This window comes from Stegodyphus dumicola, chromosome X1 (genome assembly GCF_044657685.1).
Source record: "Stegodyphus dumicola isolate Sdum_Otavi_A_Nest chromosome X1, ASM4465768v1".
In the NCBI taxonomy this organism is placed as follows: Eukaryota; Metazoa; Arthropoda; class Arachnida; order Araneae; family Eresidae; genus Stegodyphus; species Stegodyphus dumicola.
This window is the reverse complement of record NC_140780.1, coordinates 83,086,956-83,104,972: the sequence shown is the minus strand read 5'-3', so window position 1 is coordinate 83,104,972 and position 18,017 is coordinate 83,086,956. Positions and strand designations below refer to the sequence as shown.

The following is an 18,017-nucleotide window of genomic DNA, read 5'->3' as shown; positions in this document are numbered from 1 at the left end:
GGTATTTTCTGATTTTGCTAAAAATGCAATCCATGCAGAAGCAACAGCAATTCAAGCTGTTATGGTAAGTTCATGAGTTTCAAAATAGAAAGAAATTATTGGACTGGTACTTAATATGACTGCTGAAGATGAATTAGATATATGTAATAACATATTAGAAAAATACAAGGAATACATTAAAATTAATAATAATGCACATTCTATATTATGGTGTCTTTTGTATAGTATGCAGAAAAGGTTAATGATTTTAAAGTGTATGAAATGTATTATAAAAAAAATAGTGTTAAGGAAACATTAGCATTACTATGAAATACTGTAATTTATAATTATGTGATATTTAATTGAGTAATATTAAAAAACACTAAATATTTTTTATTGATTGCAAATTGCGTTTCGCTTGATATCTATTCTTCCAAACACTGTATAATTCGCGTTTTTTTAAATACTGCCATTATTTATGTTTATTAGATTATCTCAATAAATGAATTTTGGGAATTAAGTTTTATTTTTTATTAAGTATATTCTATTTTCTTAGCTTACTTCTTATGTGCTTGTGATAACAAAGAAATTTATAATAAATAGAAACAAAAAGTTTCATCGTGGGCTATTTAACGAAGAGCTTACTTTAACATACTTAGCTTACTATCATATACTACATTATTTAAATTATTTCTGTACAGTAAAAAAAAGGAAGTTATTGATTATATAAAGTGCATGAAATAATCATTGTAATCTACCACTATTCTAAAATGTAGAAACTAAAAGTAAGTAAATACATTAACATATGATCGAAAGAAATGGTGTTAAAAACATCAGCATTATTAGTAAATACTGCAATCCATAATTATTACACTTTTAATTGCTTATTATTTAAAAAACATGAATAATTTTTTATTAATTTAGTTCGGTTACCTTCCTTCTGCTTATTTATACTTTGAAACACTGCTAGTTCATATTTTTTTCTTAAATAGTGCTGTCATGTATGTTGTTTGTTAGGTTATTATTTCATTTGAGGTATGAATATAGGAATTTTTTTTGGTTATTAGATTTAGATAATTTTCGTATTAAATATTTTTGATCACATTTATTAACTACTTTATACAGTGTTTCATTTGGATATCTTGGAGATATAGAAGTTAATGGTTATATTTTTTACTATAAAATGCGAATAAATTTATACTTGAATTCAGGTAAAATACTGATTATGCTACCATAAGAACCGCTTCCTAATTTATCATGATGGGGGCAATTTTAAATGTCTCTGTGATTTAACAGAAATAAATGTGATAATGCTGTTATAATCAGAAACGCTCTTTTTTTTTTAACCCACATATATATCTTTACTTTTATTTATGTCTGACTGAGTTTTATTTACTTAAAACCTACTATTAATGCTATATATTTATAATAACCACTTTCATAATTATTCTCACTTACATACTAAAGGATTAAGGGGAAAAAATGATAAATCTTAAATAATCGTGACTTGGAATTTAAGTTATTTAAAAAATGTAGTTTAAAGTACTGAAAATAATTACGGCTATTATTCAATATGCATATTCTAAAGAGAAAAAATTGTATTATCTTCTGGTTTTCAGGAAATGATAAAATATTTAAACTTTAGACAAATACAAGGAATACAAAATTTAAAAAAAGAAGAAAAATATATTAATTACTAAGCTTATTTAATTCATAAACCAATATGTAACCAAAGCACACAATAATGAAATTTTCAAAACTGTTGCAAAACGGTGGAATTTGGTGAACATTTAGGCATTTTTAAGACGTCGTGATACGATGCTTTCACAACCGAAATATCACCTAAGAATGACTCAATAACGATGTCTATGCGACAAAACATCTTTGCAACAGTTGCAAAACAGTGGGTGTTCTTGGACATCTGATCATCTTTAGGACGACATATTGCAAAGTTTTTGCAACAACATACGATGTTGCACGACGTTGCTGTGCTACTTGGGACCAAAGCTTATTCCTTACAGTATTGCATATATAGCCTGCTTTATTCTTCTCATCAGTTAACATTTCTGTAATTTATTGCTCTAGGAAACGTTTGATTCTACATTAAAATCAGGAAGATTTTGAATTCTTACAACATACATATTAAAATATTTTTAAAAAAATTACAAAGTTGTGAATTACTTAATTGTTTATTTAATTAGCTATAAGAACTTATTAGAAAAGTCTACAAATCACATACTTCATACAAACTAGTAGATGTTCTAAATACTCATACATACCACAATAAAATTAAAATTCAAACAAATACTTAACTTTCATGATGCCAGAATGCATAAGAAACACTGGAAAGTCATACACTTTTAAAATTAAGCAAAATTCAGCTTTAGATTCACAATGATTTAATGTTAGTTTCATGAGTAACCTGGTGATATGCTTCTATTCTACTTATTAATTCATAGTGCTTTAGTTTAAATTGCAGAAGCAGGTAACAACTGTAAAAATGCCTTCGCAAAGGTGAGAAAAGTAACGGACTGAAAAAAAATTTTAAATGCAAGATTAATGTACATGTTGCAAAGAATTTGTTCTGTTTTGTACTTTTCGGTCGATTAGTAAGGCAATATGTGTGCTGCTTTTTTTACATGAAAAACCCCTAGTCACATAAGATCAAACCTCAATATTTACTCATTTAATTATATATAACTGCACATCTTTAAATCAAGTTTTTTTAATTGAATAATTACAATTGTCACGAAGCAAAAATAAGGTCTAAATCTCCAGTGTATGAAAGAAAAAGCAGTAATGCATTTCATTAATCAGCACTGAAATTTACTCCTCGATAAAGGTACACTAATAAAATTTTTTATTTTATCTTTAAAGCCCAAAGTTACAGCTTTGGTTTCTTATAAAAAATTTAAGTCATGAATGATGATTTTCTTCTGTCTAAAGTAGTTTTCTGTCTCTCAATATACGTATTTCAGTATCATCTCAATGTCATAGGTATTTTCAGTAACTTGCCTCGTATTCGGCCTTTCCTTTTGCATTTTCAAAAACTCATAATTATTGCATTTGCTATGTTTTATTTCTTTGAAGTCTGGAGTCTAACACCAGCTTCTTCAAATAATTTATTAACAATTTTACGTTTTTCTTCATCTTTCATATTTTGTTTCATTTCTTTTTCTAGAACTTGAATCAATTTCCTTCCATCTTTCATTTCTTTTAAAATTCCATGTTCCTTTCCCCCCCCCAAAAAAATTTTTAGGATAGCTACTCTGAGCAAGAGTTATCAGCTGTCTCGGCACTGGTACAAGTTGTGTATTCTCATACAACTTCACATCTCTAAGATTCAAATAAGCATTCAGAATATGCTCCAAGATTTTAAAGCATTCTTCAGTAAGAACCTTTCCTGAAGAAGAAAACTCTCACTTCACATAGGCATAAGAATTATAATTTTAAAAGTTTAACTAACGACCACAATATTTTGGCTGTTCTATGTTACTGCTTTCTAACAACTTCCAGTATACAAATTAGATTAAAGTATAAATAAAAGAGTTTAGTTTCAAAATTTGGTACAGAGCGATTATTTCAAGTTTACTGTTTACTCTACACAATATTTCTCTAATTAGCACTAGCTTGCCAACCAAAACATGTAGCTGGAAATATCTGAAAGTTTAAGTCAGGATTTTTGGCATTTATTTTTAAATTTCAGAAATTTGTTATCCTACAAATCATCAGAAATTCAATTTGTGACAATATGTTAATAAATTTTTAATTTCTGATTTTAGTTTTGATATGTCTAGTTATGAAATTGGACAGGACAAAAATTCACTCTATAATCTTTTATAGTTACTGAAAGATAATTTGGTACTTCATTTTAATTTTTCAGGTATTTCAATCCACTAGTTACATGTTCCTCATTAAAAAGAGGTTCCAATACCTGCCTACATGAATAATAACCTAGGAGATGATCTTCAAAGTGCTGAAGTTTCCGCTCATCAATAAACATATCAGAATACATAATAAATAGCACAACTAGTAACAACTAAAAGGTCTGCTATAAAGTTTTTGTTTATCACTATAATGATTTTTTTTTTTCTAAAAACAGTGACTTAAAATGTTTAAAAAAAGTGACTTAAGTGAGAAAAGTGATGCACTTGTATTCCTAACTGCATATTACTAATACAATAAGACACTAACCTATGAGTGACAGGTGAAATATAACTGAGCAAAGTGTACTCTGTTATACTCTGGCAGTGGAATGAAATACCATTTAGGAGAAATAAAGTCACCATTTTTGATGACACATTTGCATGAAATTGAGATATATCCATCATCAGAATCAAAGTTGGTATCTGTATGCATACTGATGCCATACTTGTATAAAACTGCAGCTCTGGAGGGCTACAAAAGACAGAAACAACCAAAATTTAGAACACAAAGATATATATTGATTTACATTTGCTACAATATTTTTCAAAATACATACATATCTTAAAGCATTCTTTCATGTAGAAGAATAGTTGCTTAGTAAGCACATAAAAATCAATCAGTTTGGTTGAACTAACAAGAAGTCTCCCATCTTAAATATCAAAACTCAAAAAAAATTTTGAAATGAATTGTACATGAATATGCTATTTTAAAGACACAGGAATTTGAAGAAGCTGCTAAAATGCTGCAGATAACTAAATAAAAATATGTAACGTACAGCAATATTTGGCTATCAGTGCTATTTGGGAATTTTGAAGAATTTCAAAATGTTACTTTTGAATAACCCGCCTATGAGTGCCCAAGTGGTTAAAGACACTGAATAACTAATTGTTCCTATTAGATTCAAATCCATATAAGGGAGCTAGCTACATTTCAATCTTCAGAGTTTTCTTTAGGTGTAACATAAATATGAGCTAGTTTCCCTAATAAAATTTTCCGAGGAGGCAGATAGCCCTCATGTACTTAATTAAAAGCAACCAAATGTCCTGATGACTGATACTTAAAACAAAAATACACAATAAACAAACAAATTAGAATGTTAATTTCCAAGCATATGTTCCTGTATTAGTTTCATTCATTTATATCCTGTTTATTAGTTATGGTGAACAAAATATTTATTCTCGGACACTGTTTGTTCACTTTTTTACTACAATTCATGCAAGAAGATTTATTTCTCATCAATATGAAGTAATTTAATAAACACTGAAGGAAGTTAGGATTTTTAAAACACAGACAGAATTTAGTGAAGATACCTTTTTGTAAGAAACTGCAGGTTTGGGCAATACAAACGATGTATGTTTCAAGTTATAATCAATATGCTGATTATGGTTAATAGTATACTAAACATGAGGTACAATACAGAAATGATTAAACAATAATATTGGATAAATGCAAATGTTCATCCCATTTCTTAGAGATTAAAATTACAAGTGGATTTGATGTTGTACATGACACTGTGATGATTGGAATTTTCAACCAATTAAGTGTGCACCCAGATACCATACAGAGGCAACATGCTTGTAAGAGTAAACAATTTGATAAGAAATAATTTTAAATCGTTTCAAATAATGAGGATAAGAAGCATATCAAGACATTATTTGTTATATAAGTTTGATAGAGCAGTACAGCAGTGCTAGCATGATGAAACATTTGTCAAGTGCACAGGAGGATGCATTTGACAATATTGCATGCTGCCACTGGTTTTGATGTTCAGGGATGGAAAGTGAAGCTAGGAAAATCAGTCATGTTCTGGATGCATATCAGTCATTAATGAACAAATTCTGGACAAAGCCATGCAGCTTGCCTCCAAAGGAATTACAGAAAATGCTATTTGTATACAAAACAGCAGCTTACAGATGAATGCATGCACTTGGGTTCACAACAAAGCTGGATCATTGTGTTTTCATATAAATTCTCTGAAAGACCATGATACATGAGGATTTCTCATTCACTTTCAGAATGTGATTACCCGAATGAGCATTGTTGATAAAATTGTTCTATTTGAACGAAGAGCCAGCAACTGTTGCATTGTGAAAATTTCGCACAGCGAAAGGACTGACACCTAAGAATGGCCCAATATTGTGCTCTGGAATACTGAAGCTTGTCAAACGGTTCGAAGAAACTGGCTCTTTGAAGGATCGGCCACAAAGAGGAAAACCCTCATTGGTGAAGAGCTGCAGTAAAAACTCCCAAGAATGATATAGAGGCAGAATCATCCACAGTGAGTAGCAGTGCTCTCAAAGCTGGAAGGATACTGGATGTGCCTCACTCATCGATTCGACACATCGTTCATGCGATATTTGCATCTCTATCCCCAAAAATTGCAGTCACTATATGAGTTACAACCAGGAGACACAGCTGTGAGGGAATCATGTGTTGAGTGGACTATGGCAAGAATTGAAAGCGACCCTCTGGTTGTTCAATGTTTTCTGGACAAATGAGACACACTTCACTCTACACAGGTATGTCAACCCAGATCATTCGACATGGGCGACGACAAATCCTTGTGAATACACAACGAAGTCACAGCACCCAGCCAAGCTGACAGTCTGATATGGCTTCATTTCATCTTTCACTGTCGGACCATTTTTTACTGAAGAACTGTATCCCATATCTGGCAGAGAAACTGCTAAGCGTTATCTCACTCTTTCGCATGAAAGCCATCCCTGCATTAAATCTCTTTACCTCTTTAGGTGTGTTATCTGTAATAATCTTTATGCAGGATGGCGCACCGTCATACTATGCCAATCCAGTAAAACGATTCCTGTTGAGTACCTTTGGTGAAGACAGAGTGATCAGTCTAGATTGCAAGATCCCATGGCCTCCACAATCACTCTCCCTCACTCCAGTTGATTTCTGGTTGTGGAACTGTTTAAAATCACTTGTATACCGTTCAACCCCTTCAACATTGGACAAACTCAAAGATTCTGTCTGTCGTGAGGCTTCTGTAATTCATTCCAACATGTTGCATTCAGCTGTAATGGGCGTTGTGAGTCGCCTTAGTTGTGTCATACAATGTTCTGGAGGTCATGTTGAACAACTGTTATTGCAAGAATAAATGAATGTACTGTTGTCCTATTCATTGCATTTTGGGTTGTCAGCGCCCTCAACCAGTGATATTTTTAACTAAAAATATTTATGCTGCTAAAAACAATCCAACTTCCTTATGAGTCCATCCTTGCAAACTGCACTTCTTTATCATAATTTCTTCCTTTTTTGAATTTTTAAAGTTTTAACAAACTTTTGGCTCACCCGGTATATATACATACTATCCACTCCTACGTACATATGTGCATGTAAGGTTTTTATGTTTTCAAACTGTTAAATACAATTAAGTAATTATTTTATAAAAAAGGCAATCATGATAGTTTTTATTATTTAGAAAAGAGTGCAAATTTCCACTTTTTGCAGTCTTACCACCATTTTTTAAAACAGGCAAAAAAAGCATGCAAAGAGAGTAAGATATGCATTTTGCTAGTGGGATATTTTAAAAAGGAACAAGTACCTAAACTAAATGTTAAAAGCATGCAGAACCATATGTTTGATTATTTGGCTCATAAGCAACAGAAACAGAGAAATCAACATACGGTTTTAAACTTGAAAGGTCTACAAATTTCCCCCTGCTGTTAAATACAGCTAATGTCATTTTATATTATTATTTATTATATTCTGATATATCACAAATATGTAAGATAGACATGCATTATTTTTAAGCGTATAAATAAGGAAAAGATCTATTACTTAAACTTGGATTAAGGGATCATCATATTAGAATTAAAAATATACTACCAGACAAAGTCAATGCAACACCCTGAAGATTTGGTTTTATGCTTATATTGCAAGGCATACACATCTGAACAGTTTATATAGATAAACTAATACACAAGTGTGTCCCATGATAAGCTAGCAAGATTAAAAAGGACGGAAATGTCAGAGAAGTCAACACCTAATATTCTTTGTCAATACAGGAAACCCATTTTTTGAACTATTTTTCATCTCAGAATACATGCATAATGGAAGAGATGCCTTGTGGATAAAGTCAGTTTCAGCAGTCGCACATTTTACATAAAGACTCATTTTAGGCCTATAAACAGCTGATTGGTTGATGAGTGCTTTCATTGTAATACAGCTCAAACCAGTGCACAAGAGATTTGGAGATGAACTAAAGAAGAAAAAATGAATTGTGCCAGGGGTGCTGGTGGATCTAGATGGATGTCAGCGTATTTGGATTCATACATCTAAATATGTGCAGTGACAACCTTACAAAGCATGATTTTCCACATCATGCAGAATTTTCAAAAAGCTTTGCTTGATTTTATACCAGAAAGAAAAATTTCAAGATGATTGGATGAAAGCATCGTCCAGTTACACCACAGTTTACAAAGACAGCCACTCATGAAACCATCGGTATCAATGACTTAACACCAGTAAAGATTATTTCGAACAACTGGGTGGCATAAAGTCTCATACAGCAATGAATCTCACTTCTGTTTCACCATTGACAATCAGTAAGTAAAAGCCAGGATGAGATGTGGAGACAGATTAATCTTGATGTGGCTATCGAACACTGTACTACTCGATAACACAGCATCATGTTTTATGGCATTATGACCTTAAATTGCCAGTCACCTCTGCTTCGTATCACAGTCATGAAGGCACTACAATAATACCTGGGTGAATTACTGCAGCTGATTGCTGTATTATCCTACTTTCAGAATTGCAAATTAGTTTTTGAGCAAGATAATGTCTGACTATGCATGGGAATCCTCAGCTCCCAAGTCCTACAAAGTACTCATAAATTTCTTTTGCTAAGTATCCAAATCTCACATGATCAAGCATTTTTGGCACATGATTGGCCGTTGTTTGCTTGATCTTCCCCAGCCTCAACTGCAGGTTGAACTATGGTAGCATACTGAAAGCATATTGTCACTGATTCCTTAGACATAAGAACCCCTGTTGATTTAACATACGGCCATATGCTGATTTCATCTGTACCTAAAGAGATGCTTCTTGTATCACAAGAAGTGGTCCTACTTCCTACTGATCACATGGTACATTCACGGCCGGATTTAGACTGATAAGACCCTAAGCTATTTCAGATATGGGGGCCCTTTATACAGCAGTGACAAATATGATTTTCAGATACCTAGAGGGTTTTTTGGGAGCCTCCAAGAAAGCGGCGGTCCTAAGCTATAGCTTGTGTAGTTTATATGTAAATCCTGCACTGGGTATTTTTCCACTGCTGCATTGCATCTTTTTTCAATAAAAATCAAGTATTTATGCACATGCATTCTCTGTATGCCTATTTTCACCTCCCTTTCATAGTTCTGCATGTTCTGTCAAGTAATGCATGTTATATATGACGAAGCAGTTATACCTCAAAATACTACTATAAAACTTCCTAGAAAAGCAGTGGATATACATTACCTATAACAGTGCTTCTCATTACTAATCAGCTTCTTTGAATATACATTTTGAAGGCTGTAAAGAAGCAAATGCTCAATATAGTAAAGAATTTTTCAGAACCTATATTACCAATAAAAAGATTAAAATACATATCACAAAAGTCTAAAATGCCTTCAAAACCATTAGTAATCCATTTAAAGTCATACTGCACTTAAATGAAATAAGGATGACAGCAAATGTTACACATAATGCAATATTCCTTCCACATTCAACTCGACAATCTTCCACATTCCATTCAACTTCTTTAACGTTCTAGCACACGCGCTTGGCAGTTTTACATGAGCATGCGCACATCTTATTTTTTACGACATCTGTTATTTTACTGTTTTGGGGTATGAAAAACGACAAAAATGAGTGAATATTGATAATAAATTTGTTAAGAAATAAAATATTAATCTTATTATTGCAAAATGCAAATGATATCACATATATAAGTAAATTATTTTTAAGTTCTTATGTTAGTGAGATGGAAATGCAATGACGTATTTCATTATAGAAAATTTTAAATTTATTACTTAATAATTACATTTTAAAATTGAAGCTAATTTTAATATTTAATTTTAATACTTAATTAATAACACAAAATTACAAAATATTTGAGAAAAAATACTTTTCCGAATTTTAAAACGAGACCATGTGCGTGTTGTAACTTTTATGAAAATGCTGCCACATAGCACAAAAGCCCAGTTAAAAAAAAAAAAAAAAAAAAAAAAGTCACATGACTTCCTGTTGGCACATTCCATGATGTGGGGAAGGGTAGAAGGGAGGAATAGAAATGACCTTCAGATGTCTCAGCTTCGATATGCGAAAAATGCACATTAAAAACTGAATTTGTCATAAATTTTGCACATTCGCGCATGCTGAAAGGTTAAGATTAGTTGCGACAACATCTATAGGCTTATCTGAGTGATGAATAAATAAATTCTCACATATACTAAACAAACAGACTGATCTGAACGTACTTAGTTATCTCAGCAGCAAATCAATTATTCTGACTTCAGCATTAAATGCATAAATTCAGCATACTGTTGTATTTTCTGATCGTTGTTATTTTATGAGACTATTTAGTGCTGCCTTTTTTTTTTTTTAATCTGGATATTTTGTGGATAAATTAAGAATATTTTAAATTTCAGCCCTTTTTAATACAATTACAGATAAGAAACACACTCATGATTTTACTGCTTGCAACACTGAAACAACAGGTTGCAACGTAAACAGGTTGCATTGACGGTAATGCAGAAAGTGCAAATTCTGCAAAATATGGAGACGGGTGCATTTTATAGCAGATTTAGTTTATCGCAAAATCGTATGGAATTGCGATACAATTGTGTATGATATAAGGGAAAATAAAGAAAAGCTGTTGAAATTTTACAGCAACAGCGATTCTAACACCGGAATCTGAAACCGGAAATCTTTGCATGAGGCGAAATTGGCAAACCTCGATGCTGTGTATATATAATACAATGATAATATTGTTATGGAATGTGCAGGCGCGGTAAGATGGCTTCCCCGCAAAGCAGGTTTAGGGTTGCCATTAAATAGCAAGGGGCAGGATTGCCTTATCTGGCGAGAAATTGCCCATTTGGCGACAAAATTGGTGATATGCCATGGACGGATGGAGAACCTTCCGGAACGAATTCTTAACGCTTTAGCCCAGAATGTTCTCGAACACAAGCCGAAAGCTATATAAACCCTGTTGGTCTACAGTCAGAGTGTGCACTTCGTCTGGTGAGCTGATAGTCAGTCAGTGTGTGTGTGCCTCGAGAGTGTGAGATAGTTAGTGCCTCGAGTCGATCGAGTTGACAGCTGGGCAGCGAGTGCCGAGTGGGTCATCGAGTTCACCAAAGGAGTCTCTCAGTGTATCGTGGTTAGTGCATTGTCGAGAGAGCATGTTGAGCTCCATGGACGACTGGACCGAAGAGGCGGGAGCGGTGTTCTGTGTGTCGTCGAGTGTATCGCGAGTTGTAGTGTGGAGAGTCTCGAGAGTATGTGGAGTTCCGAGAATGACCGAGCAGAGTCGGGAGCTGTACTCTGATGCTTTGCAGCGAAGCTGTCTCCACCGTTATTACCTGACAGTGTGAAGGTTGTGTTGCTGATTGATACAGCACATTTATAGTAGATCTTCAACGACTGTAAAAGTGTTTTGTAGCTGTCCTTGTAAATATTGGTAAATAAAGTGTGTTTCGATATTTAAGTGCTATCATTGTTATTCACTCCAAATCCACACGAACCCTGTACAAACATGAAGGAAGAAAATAACGTAACAACTGGTGTCAGAAGAAGGAAACGTAACAATATAATCAATTTATATATGTAATAATAATTTAATGCATATAATAAGTTATTGCAATAATTTATATAATAATTTAATTAAATGTATTTAATACGCCTTATTTATTTTGCACTTTTAGTCTGAATATTATGATTTATCTTTTCTGTCCTGAAATCCACAAAACCTAAAATCCGCACTACCTCTTGTCTCAAGCTTTGAGGATTTCTGGACTTCTACTGTATATATAAACAAAAAACGTTTTATTCATATTTATGGCATCTTAAACATACGGCATCACACTTAAAAACCATACCCCATCAAAATAGCCTATGACTAAACAGATCTGACAAAATAAGCTCCAAAATAAATAGCCCAAAACTAAATGCCCCCGACAAGATAACCTCAACAAAATAGCCCCATTTTGTAATTCTCTACCAGCCTTTAAGGTTTCTGTTCTTCAGCGCATTCTTCACAAAAATTACATTTCAAGGTTATGTGAAGTATTAAGAAAGTCCATATGTTCCATATTTGCATAATTTTCCACTTATGCTCCCAGGCGTCGATTCAGTTGCACATACTTAGTTTTGCTAGTGTCTATGATATAAATACCTACAGCAAGGTGTATTAAGTGGATTTCCACCATATCTTGCTCTTTTCGGAAATTATCAATAAATTTGCAGAGGGATGGATGATGGCAATCTACAGTTTGCTGGAATGCACAATGCCACCCTTCTATTGAATTATTTCCCCTCAGAAAAACCATTGATGGTGCGCTAGTGAGCCTACACATGTATTGCAAATCAAGGTTACATCTTACTCATCCTATATATGTATCTTCCCAGTAATTGATAATGGGGTCTAGTTCATTTAAGCATTTTTCAATTAATTCTTTAAATACTCTAACATCATGCACTGGTACAAAACTCAATGCTAACAACATCTTTAGATATAGACGCACATTTTTCATTATTTATATAAGCTTCTGCCAAATTCAGTTCTTGCATTTTTTGCCATAAGCACTGTCCCAGATGAAACGAACATGTGAAATGTAACTTTGTAAAGAATGTGGTAAGGAACAGAAACCTTAAAGACAGTAAATAATTGCCCAACCACATATAGAATTTCTATTAACATGCCCATATACAATTTTTAAAATGCACTTTTCAATAAATATTTTTAACTGTCAAAATTATCACCCAAATGGTATAGTGGTTAGGGGAACCTACTGCGGTAAAGAAGGGCCCAAGTTCGAATCCCGGAGAAGAGATAGATGTTTGCAAATGTACAGTGCCCATGTGGCATGGAGGCACTCTAAATATGCAGTGAGCTGAAAGTCCTCTCGTGCGATTTGGTGGAAGGGGAGAGGGGTGGGAGACCCCTGGATCACCCTCCAGTGCACTGTCCCTCAAAACTGGGGTGGAAAAGAGAAGTCCAACCTGTCTTTGGAGTAGGTTCTGGAAATCATTCTTCATGTAACACGGATGTGACAACAACAACTGTCAAAATTTATTTTTTTAATAATATATACTAATATAATTAATTTTATATAATTATATAACTAGGCTTAGCTATTACTTCGGGGCTATTTTGTCGAGGTTATCTTGTTGGCGCCATTTAGTTTGAGGCTGTTTAGCCTCAGGCTATTTTGATAGGTCATGCTTAAAAACCTACTCCCAAAATACATTCATCTTAAATTTCTGCATCATTTAAAATCATGTTAAATATTTTAAACTTAATACAAAAACTGCATATGTGATATAACTAAAACCTGCAATGCCTATTTTTATTTCAAAATTTTTTGAATGATTTTCCTAAAAACTAACATATACAGTCAAAAGTTGTTAATCCGGACTCGTCAGGACTTCGGCAATTCCAGATTATCGATTTTTCTGGATTATAGATCATCAGTTTAAATCTCGTAAGATGGCATGCAGAAATTCTAAAATTAAAATTATGAAATAAAGAACAATTATGATCTAAAGGGTATCAAAATTTACAAAAAAAAAATCTTAACATTTATTTGTTTACTTTATTAAACATTTCTTTCAACGTAAGTTGCTTTACTTCGTTTTATGTGATAATACTTTCTCTTTAATTCTATAAACAGACATAATTTCTTGTTCAGTTACAAAGTTCCGCTGTTCAAGTCCCATAATTGCTGTGCCGAGAATATCAACTAACTCGTCAATCAAAATTTTTTCGTTTTCACTAACCTCTCTGTCATCTTCTTCATGTCTTTATCCATTTTTTGCAGAAATTCCACTTTTTGTTTGATGGACATCGAAATATACTTTCGTTTTGTAGATCCTTTGGGAGCTCCAGCATCGGAAATTCTATTTGACATAATCGAAAGATCAAGTTTACTTTTATAAAATTGCTCTTACAGTCTACAAAAAATAATAAGCTGGATCCAATTCGAAGATTAAGGAACAACGCAATCATCAAGATTAACTGAAATAGATAATTACATAATTTTAGCTTATACCATCTGTTATACATAAAACGCACACACGAAAACGTATTCTTCACTTGCGCACACGCATATGCGTAGTCGTAAAGGTCTTACACGCACGCGTAAATGCCTATGTGCATGTGTCAATGTGGCGCATGCGCAGAAAGTTTTTAGCTTTGAGGTCCGGATTATAGATCATTCCGGATTATGGGTGTCCGAATTAACAACTTTTGACTGTATTAATAATTTTGCAAGTTAAATTACATGGGAATGCCAGAATATGAAATACACTGGAAGAAATATTAGTAATTTCTTTATAATCTGTAATTAAAACTAACAAGTTTAAAAATACATAGAATAAAGTAAATATTAATTTCTAGCTTCAACATACCATTCAGATAAATTTGTTGCCATTGCAGCAACAAATCCAGCAGCATTAAAACTAAGTTCATTAGCACTACATAAAGCCAGTCCTCCCATAACAGGTATAAGAGAGAGACAGACTAGCCAACTTGTCTTTTCACCCATCAACAACCAGGCTAAAAACACAGTGAAAACAGGTGCAGAACTCTTTACTGTTTCAGCAAACGATACAGGAACAAACCACAAAGCAATTAAACCCAGAATTAATGTAGAAAACCTTTAAACAAATGCAATAATAAAATTAAAGTTTTACGAGATAACAAATTTTAAACAATAGATTCAATAAGCTGAACAAATATACAAAAATAAGGTGAATTTTATATCACACCAAATAACACTGTACTCTTTCTAATAAATTACACAGAATATCAAAATTAAAACTATGACAAAGGAAATTCATTAAAGGAAGAAAACAACGTTCAACATTTTCTTAATCTATTAGTACTGTTTATTGGTTAAAGCAAAGTCCACAAAAATTATCTGTGTAAAGGAAAGGATGCCTTTTTGGAGACTACCTAGGGAAAACTGGCTTGTATTCATGTTATAAATAGGAAAAACCATGAAAATGTCCATGCTGCCAGCCTGTTTGCTGGGATCTAAACACAGGAGAACTAGTGGTGTTCAGTGGTCTTATCCATTCAGTCGTTAGTAGCCAACCATAGATAAAATGTTTTTACGAACATAAAAAAGTTAGCAAAAAATATTTTGATGTAACGCAGCCTGTATGGGAGTAATGTTACAGTATATTTAAACAAGAAAAAACACCCAGCTCAAAATAAATATAATTTAACTTTTATTAATTCACACATTTGCAATAACTATAAGCCTTGATAAAGTAATGATTTTCCTGTCATAAATAGAAATTATTACAAAAATCAAGATTCAAAATTTTATACTAAAAGAACAAGGATCTCAACTTAACTCCTTGCTCATATAAGTTTTATAATGAAGAAAAACAGTTTCAACCCAACAGTTTTTAGATTCACAAATTGTTGAACATAGAAAATGCCGTGGTTAAAATATTTATTGAGATACGCAGAGTTACACGCAGCGAAATAAAACCAAAGTTACATACTACATGCAGATTTACAAGCAGAGAGTGAAAACTTTGATACTTTGATATGAACATGATTTACAGAGGTTATATATATAACTTTACAACAGATCATGGCTAAACAAATCATAAACAAGACGCATAAAACAAACAATCAAAAGTAACAAAGAATGGGATTAACTTTTAGAATAATTCGGACCTGACCGATACTTAATGCATTGGACATGACAGAAAGCTATACTTACCTTTAACCAATAAGAATGTGATTACAAATATCTCAACGCTCCCCCTTAATCGCACATTATACAAAACATAGACGAATTAAACAATTTTTAAACAACTTGATGATAACAGTTCATAGAATTTTCTTTTGGACAGAGCCTTACTTAACATATCTGCAATTTGTAAACCTGATTGTACATATTCAATTCTAATATTATTTTCTTTAACAATCTAACGAGTAAACTTTAATTTTATATCTATATGTTTCAGCTTACCTGAAAAGTTTTCATTAACAATACTTTTAATACATGACTGGTTATCTTCAAAAATATAAACATTTTTAACAGTAGAAATGTCATTTACTACATTTTTTATCCATAAAACATCTTGAATACCTTTGCATAAAAAGCAATTATTTCAGCTTCTGTTGAAGAAAGTGCAATACAATTTTGCTTGTTACAGCACGACATAATAGGACAGTTTGAAAACACTATTAAAGTAACCAGTAATTGATTTCCTATCTTGAGTATCTCCCCCCCCAATCTGCATCTACCATACAAACATAAGTTTGCCTTTTCCAAATCACCCTTTTTGTATATCAATTTTAAATTTAAGGTGTTTTTCAAGTACCTAAAAATTCTCTTTAGAGCACACCGGCAACATCAGTAGGATGCTCCTGCAGTTGGCTTAAGCAATTTACTGCAAATAAAATATCTGGCCTTGTGATATATGCTAAGTAAAGTAAAGATCCAATTAATTTTTTGTATGGGCCATGAAATGCATTTTCTTTCTGAAAATCAGCTGCTGTAGATTTTGCTTCAATGGGAATTTGGGCTGTTTTTCAATCAGACATTTTAAATTTATCGAGTAATTTTTCAATATATGGTTTATCATCTAAATATAAACAACCAAACTCAAACTTCAGTCTAATGCCTAAAAATTCTGAGACCCTTTCAGATTTTGGCATTTGAAATTCTTTAGATAACAATGATATTATAATACTAGTTTCTTTTACATCCGAACCTGCAATTAATAAGTCATCTACATAAGGAGCCATAATTACTTTCTTACAATTTAGATTTCTGATGAAAATACATGGTTCAGAGTCCAATTGCTTAAAATCTAATTTAATAACAAAATTAAGAAATTTCTGATACCATTGTCACGGAGACTGTTTAAGACCATATAAACCCTTTTCTTACCACTCATATCATCATACCCTTTTGGCTGGTATATGTAGATGGTTTCATCTAACTTACCATTCAAGGAAGCCGTCTGACATCTAAAGTAAAAGTTTGTAAACCTTCATTATTGATAATTACCAGGATTAAACATAAAGAGCACATACTAATTACTGGAAAAAACGTGTCTGTATAATCTATGCCTTCCTTTTGCATGAAACCACAAGCAACAAGCCTGGCTTTTTAAGTTCCATCTCGCTTTTTACATAAAACCCATTTGCAGGAAACAGCTCTCTTATCAGGGGATAAACTTTGTAGATCCCAGACATCGTTATCTTCCATAGATTTCATTTCCTCGTCCATAGCTCTTTTCCATAATTCTTGTTCTACTTGTGGTAGATTTACAATATCTTCAAATGCCAAAGTGTCTTGCTGTGCAAACATTTTCTGGTAGATCTCAGGATTAGGATACCTAACTGGTTGTTTCTTTTCTCTTGTAGATTTTCTTTGTTCCTCCTTCTGATTTGCAGCGTCTAATTTGCCATTATCAGTGCCTGAAATTGATTTGTCTTCATTTTTAATGTCATCATTGTCATTTTCACTCAAATCAGAACTATCGGAAATATATTTTTGATTTTCTACTTTCTTCTTTATTTCATTAAATATAACATTTCTGGAAACAATCATGCGTCTTGTTTCTGGAATCATTAAACAATATCCCATTGTGGAATAAACTACAAATATCATTATGGTAGATTTTTCATCTAAGTTTCTTTCTTTGGGATGGTGGCACAAGAGTATAAGCATCACAGCCAAACGCACGCATGTTTGTTAAATCAGGATTTTCACCATACTTCAAAAAATAAGGAACACGATTGTCAATCGAACTATTTGGGAGTTGATTATTTATATAAGCAGCCATAAGTACTGCTTCACCCCAAAGGAATTTTGGTAAATTAGACTCAAGTATCATTGCTCTAGCTT

At 32.6% G+C, this 18,017-nt stretch overlaps 1 protein-coding gene across 4 annotated transcripts in view; it reads right to left on the bottom strand.

Moving 5' to 3' along the window:
- Positions 1-18,017, bottom strand: part of LOC118182926 (solute carrier family 35 member E2A-like) — a 90,956-nt gene that overhangs the window by 9,635 nt on the left and 63,304 nt on the right. For 3 of the 4 annotated variants that reach the window (XM_085808471.1, XM_085808473.1, XM_085808472.1), the window contains 3 exons: positions 14,545-14,793; positions 9,391-9,444; positions 4,174-4,377 (listed from right to left, as the gene is read on the bottom strand). In XM_085808471.1, coding sequence (XP_085664597.1) covers positions 4,174-4,377; positions 9,391-9,444; positions 14,545-14,793 — 507 coding nt within the window. The remainder of the gene's footprint in view (positions 1-4,173; positions 4,378-9,390; positions 9,445-14,544; positions 14,794-18,017) is intronic. The other variant, XM_085808474.1, reaches the window with a different exon arrangement.